This window comes from Palaemon carinicauda, chromosome 23, assembly GCF_036898095.1.
Source record: "Palaemon carinicauda isolate YSFRI2023 chromosome 23, ASM3689809v2, whole genome shotgun sequence".
Lineage (NCBI taxonomy): Eukaryota > Metazoa > Arthropoda > Malacostraca > Decapoda > Palaemonidae > Palaemon > Palaemon carinicauda.
In genome coordinates, this window is record NC_090747.1 from 23,627,281 (window position 1) to 23,634,051 (window position 6,771).

General features: G+C 31.9%; 1 protein-coding gene across 1 annotated transcript in view; it reads right to left on the reverse strand.

Annotated features, from left to right (window-relative positions):
- Positions 1-601: 601 nt before the first annotated feature.
- The window catches only part of LOC137617484 (uncharacterized), a 21,769-nt gene continuing 15,599 nt past the window's right edge, over positions 602-6,771 (reverse strand). The window contains exon 2 of the mRNA XM_068347505.1: positions 602-743. Within this exon, the coding sequence (XP_068203606.1) occupies positions 602-743 (142 nt within the window). The remainder of the gene's footprint in view (positions 744-6,771) is intronic.

A 6,771-nucleotide genomic window follows, 5' to 3' on the forward strand; every position in this document is an offset into this window, starting at 1 on the left:
AAGCTGTCTCGACCGTGTCACATCTTACAACCACTTAGGTCAGGCTGCTTCCAAAAATGCCTGGTGGTTACTCATCAACAGCCTATAGTTGCTATTCTGTTTTCATTTAACTACCACTCTGAGATTGTACGTTAACCTTGATGAATTTAGTACTTCTCTCTCTCTCTCTCTCTCTCTCTCTCTCTCTCTCCCTCTCTCTCTCTCTCTCTCTCTCTCTCTCTCTCTCTCTCACACACACACAAACACACACACACAGACACCTCCTGGTTTATCACCGTGTATCTTCTAAAATTCCTACCATTGGTCCCTCTTCTAACTTCGATGGCTCAGTACTAATAATAATCGAAGGACCACCATCTGAATAACCCTATCAGGATTTTAGTGGGTAGAGATATGCACTCGATTTTAGATTTCTTCATTCTATGATTCTTGGATACAACACTTTCACGACAACAAGTAAAGTTACAAGAATAAATAACTGCTTGTTAGAGGACTGTAGATGTCCTCTCCTCTTCAGTTAGGGCAATTCTCCTTACCCTATTTCGAAATGGTGGTTTTAGTCGTTCTGGTTAGATGCATGTAGTTTTTTTCTGTGAGCTGGCTAAAACCATTCTGCTCTCACATCCATGGTAAAGTCCGTCGTTGGGCAGGAACGAGGTGGGTTGGTATCTTCGGTGGGGTGAAGCTGTGAGGCCAACATAGTGATACACCCATGAATCATGGCGAGCCAAATAACATTCTTTCTGAAATGAGGAGACACAATTTGTAGTCCAGGGCCAAGGAAGGAAGGTTTCAAGATTTTAGGATTATAAGTTAGAAAATTTAGCCTGGGGATTGGAACTGCTGTAAGAAAGTATAAGTAGTAGCATTCTTATTTCCAATATTAATTAATTCAATACTTGGCATGCAAGTTCCTTTTTGTTTGAAAGCCTTGTAAAATTCCGATGCATATCAGTTCAAACGGAATGGTAGATTAAAGGTTAACTAAAATCTGTAAGCAGCATTCTTAGTTCTAATAATTAATTAATTACATACATATTTCTAATGCTTTGATCGAAATCCTTGTAAGATTTTGTATATAAATAAATATATATATATATATATATATATATATATATATATATATATATATATATATATATTTATATATATAAGCATAGTAATCTTAAATTTTGGAAGTCAAGAGAAAATTTAACAAAAATCTTATGATGCGTATCTGCCTCTGTACTCTAGGTATATATTTGATTTGTTTCATATGATTTTTTCTTTAATTTTTTTTTTTTGGGGGGGTTGTTATTCATATCATTATTATGGAATAGTATCTATGAGCCAACTTTATCCACTTGATAAATCACAATTACATCCTTTTGTTAAAAGTTTTCATAGAATTACCATACTTCTCTCTCTCTCTCTCTCTCTCTCCTCTCTCTCTCTCTCTCTCTCTCCTCGCTCTCTCTCTCTCTCTCTCTCTCTCTCTCTCCTCTCTCTCTCCCTACGACGAGGGTAGAGGGCGACACGTTTGTATTTCCCCCAGTGCGCTCAAAGGGATAGAAAAGAATTACAGTACTGTACCTTCAATGAAGAGGCTTTTTTTTTACGTTGAAGATATGATTTTCTGAAAAAAAGATTTCAAGTAATTTAAGCTTTGATAATAGAACCAAAGATATACAGAGTTATACAGAAGAAAATCTATTGAAGAATATTTATTTCATCAAAGAAGAGGCATGACTCTAACATATATCAGCAATAACTCACAATTTGGGGATAACTCGTGATTTAAAAAATATAGAGGGAGCATCCGCATTTTTTTTTAAATCAGAAATTTTATTAAAATTATTTGACAATGAACGACGTAAACATGATCATTTGAAAGCATGTTTATAATAAGAATACTCAAGCAACGGCGTTTCCCTTGTTGTGGATTTTAACGAAGAAATCTTGGAACTTCTTAATATATCATAGATTCTTTGATATTTTTACAAAGAGGGAGATCAAATAATTTGGAAGACTATGTTTAACTACAAAATTTTTATCTTATATCACAGAATTCGTATTTTCATGAAAGGGATTTGACTTAATGCAGGGAATCGTCAGTTTATGGGAAACGATCTCTCATTAACCATTGAACATTCTTTGAAACTATTTGTCATTTCACGATAATCAAACGGTTATATTTTTTGCGTCAGCAAGTTTTTGACAAGCATAAAACGTTTTCTCTCATGATCATACAGAAAACATTCCATTCAATTCGTTAACTCCCCTCTCTAATATACATGCCACTTTCATATTTACGACTTCTCCCAACTTGTCTCAGAGATGTGTCATTTTGATCTTAATGACTTAATGGTGGCTTTTAAGAAGTGCTGGTTTCTGCTTAATCTGAAATCTCTTTTTGTTAAAGAGGTTAATAATCTATAACAATGAATCTCGGCGTATTAAAGAGGAAACTTTTTAAACCTAATAAAAAATGTTTGCGTGTGTCTGAGAGAGAGAGAGAGAGAGAGAGAGAGAGAGAGAGAGGAGAGAGAGAGAGAGAGAGAGAGAGAGAGAGGGGGGGGGGGGAATGGGTATATTCATAGATATTTGGTCTTTTTGTTTTAATGGTTACTGAGATTTACTTTATTTATAGATATAACCTCGAAAAAAAAAAAAAAAAAAAAAAACGTAACATAGCAGTGACCCATTTAGGTAATATTGGAGGTGATTGGAATTTTAATGGTTCATTTCAGTAGAGGTGATGGCGTTTTAATAATACAATAAAATTTTATGAAGAATACGTAAATAAATATGTATGTATGTATGTATCTATATGTGTATGCATGAATGTATGTATGTATGCATATATGAAATCAAAACTCTAGATGGGCCTTGATGCTTATGCAGATTTCTTAGCTCCAAAGTTATCTGTTATTTTGCGCAAGTTAGCAAGAAGAGGAGCTTATAGCACTTGTTGGAGAATTGGTGATGTTACTCCACTACGTTGATTTATTTGTAGTAGCTTAAGTACAACAGATAATCACCCAATTTCCATAACTTCCATATTATCTAAAGCTTTTAAATGTCTTTTCGAAAATCTTTTATAATGATTGCTGAAGGTAATCATCTGTTCCATATTTTGTTTATTTGGATTTTGTAAAGGCCCTGGCACATGTGATGCCCTTCTCATAATCTCCCATAATCTACAAAAATCCCTTGAGTATGGTAAAAAAGTTCGTTTGATTGGTGTTTATTTTAGTGCTGTTTTTCACTGTTATTCATGAGGTCCTTTTTTCATATTAAAACAGGTGGGAGAAGTTTGGTCTTTTCTTAGCATCATTATTGAATTTGTAAGGACTTAATCGCAAAAAGCTGTCGTTGATGGGCACCATAGTGAGCAGAGAAATGTTATATCTAGTGTTTCGTAGAGTAGTGTTCATGGCCAATTACTTTTCATAATATATACATATGGCATATGGGTTCATTAGAAAACAAGCTCATTGCATATACAGATGATGATACTCTTTTTTGTATCAGTTCCATATCCTGAGTGTAGATCTTGGGTAGCTGAATCTTTTACTAGATATCTAGCCAAAATAAGTGTTTGGTGCAAATTATGGGGATGAAGTTGAATCCTAACAAAGCTTACATGGCTGAAGACTATGAAGCAAGATGTAGGAGATGAATGGTGACGTACTGATTTAAAAGTTCAAGACAGAGACGACTTGTGAAATCTAACCGAGTCCAATTGCGCCAATAGTTGTAGGAGACGATATATATATATATTATATATATATATATATATATATATATATATATATATATATATATATATATATATATATATATATGTATATACATATATATATATATATATATATATATATGTATATATATATATATAAATATACATATATATATATATATATGTATATATATATATATAAATATACATATATATATATATATATATATATATATATATATATATAATATATATATATATATATATATATACAGTGTATATATATATATATATATATATATATATATATATATATATATGTGTGTGTGTGTGTGTGTGTGTGTGTGTGTGTGTATCATTGTTAAGAAACCAAATGATATCAAATTGCAATTTACCAGTTGAAAGTATTATCAGCTTTAATAGTGTCATAGAAGAACAATTACTCAGTGTTACGTGTGTTGATTATGTAACAATGGAGGTAAAATGGTTTGGTTCACTTTGGGGAATTAGGCATGTGAGATATGATTTCTATCTTCTAATTCTTCAATTTCTACTTGTATACTTTTACTGGCAAACAGATAAGAAAATTAAGAAATTTTATCCACGCGAGATAGGCTGGAAACTTGGGAAAGTTTCCTCTTCACAAGTTGCCTCCGAGATCAAAACTCTTGTCAGTAAAAGGTATTGCTTTCATTATCCATGACAGTTTATGGAAATTCAATTTTGAAGCACTCACAATAATCTTCATACCTTTCCTTTCTGTTCTCCTTTCTTTTCTTTTTTTTTTTTTGAGAGAGAGAGATATACACCTTTATGAGTTTTCTTCTTATTATGCTGTCATTAAAGATCTCGTTCACGCAAAGATAATTATCTATAAGCGATTTAAAAAAATAATTCCCATACTTGTATAAGATATTATGAGTATTCATTACTTCATTCAACAGCAATGCACATACAGAACGTTTAACTGCACGAATTAGGTAATTTCCAGAAATCTTAGAAAAAAACCTGATCCAAAAAGAAAAATAAATATTTCAATTACATAATCAAGATCTTTCTTTTAAAAATATGGAGTGATATATTTCAGGGAATCTGAATAGAAAAAGTTTAAAAAAAAACAGCCTTAGTTTGAAAGTCATCTCTGTCACTTCTATTATATCAACTGATTATAAAAATTCAAAACACGACATTTCTTTATATGTGAGATATATCGGCAAATTGTATGCCTGAAGCTTGTTACTTCTTAACTAAGTTCTACAGCCTGAGAAAGTTTCGGCACATTTTGTTAGGACACAAAGTAAATGTACTTACCGATCATAACCCATCTGTGATCTATTTAAGAAAAGAGCTTTCAATAATAACTAAAAGTTTAATTGATGGTTTATTAGTGCACTAGAGTTTGTTCCAGAATTTAGATACATTCCAGGTAAGTTTAATACCTTACCAGATGGATTATCGAGAGCACAGGAGGATACTGAAAGAATTATCACGACTAACACCTTTTGTTTCAGCTGTCAGGTTGTAGACGTAGATTTGGAAAGAGTCAAAATAGAACAAGGGAAACAAACACATATCAGGAAAATAATAGGAGATTTGAGACAAGATGAGAATTCTAGGTCAGTATTAGCTATAACACGTACCCACAAGTTGGCAGGACATCCAGGAATCAAAAAGACTCTGAGAACAATAAGTTGGAATTATTTTTGGCCTAAGTGCAGTGAAGAAGCAAAGGAATTTGTAAATGAATGTCAAACTTGTAATAGGCATAAAGGTCATGTAAATGTCAGAGCTCCTTTAGAAAAATATCTTAGTAATTCAAACCGTTTTGAGGTAGTTCAGATGGATCATATGGGACCGTTTCCAAAGATATTGAGTGGAAATGATTATTTACTGGCTTTCATTGATTATTTGACTCGGTACTTAAAAATTGTTCCAGTTAGAGATCGAACTACTGTTTCGGTTGCAGAAGCTTTAAAGACCAGAATACTCACAAGACATTCGTGTCCGGAGGTACTTTTCGGACAATGCACCCCGAATTTACTAGAGAAATAATAAAAAAGATTTGTGAATTTTCTGAGATTAAGAAATAAGTTCAAATGGGACAGTAGCAAGGAAAAATAAGAAGATACTGGATGTACTGCAAACTATCATTAGTCCAACTACAGAAGATTAGGATATAGCTTTAGAGGATGTTCAGTTTACTTAGAATAACACAGTGAATGAGACGGTAAGAGAAACCCCATACTTTTTGCTTTATGGTTATCAGAAAAGACTGCCTAACTCATTGTTAGGGACAGTAGCAAGGACAAATAAGAAGATACTGGATGTACTGCAAACTATCATTAGTCCAACTACAGAAGTTTAGGATATAGCTTAGAGGATGTTCAGTTTACTTAGAATAGCACAGTGAGTGAGACGATAGGAGAAACCCCATACTTTTTGCTTTATGGTTATCAGAAAAGACTGCCTAACTCATTGCTAGGTGACACAAATCTTCCTAGGCAAACATATGATTACCAGGACTATGTAGCTTGGAAACTGCAAATAACCTTTCAAATAATACGACAGACCAGACAATCTCTAGAAAAAAAGGGAAACCGCTAAATAAGAAATACACACACACACACACACACACACACACACACAGACACACATATATATATATATATATATATATATATATATATATATATATATATATATATATATGTGTGTGTGTGTGTGTGTGTGTGTCTGTTTGTGCGTGTGCTTGGGTGGGTGGGTGTGTGTGTGCCTTGAGCGATATATATCGATATATGTGTGTATATATTCATAAAATTATATATATATATATATATATACATATATATATATATATATTTATATATATATATATATATATATATATATATATATATATATATATATATATATATATATATATATACATATATATATATATATATATATATATATATATATTTATATATATATATATATATATATTATATACAAATAACAAACCTTCGAATAAAAATTTGAAAGGGAATCATACTACGATTCATCCCATT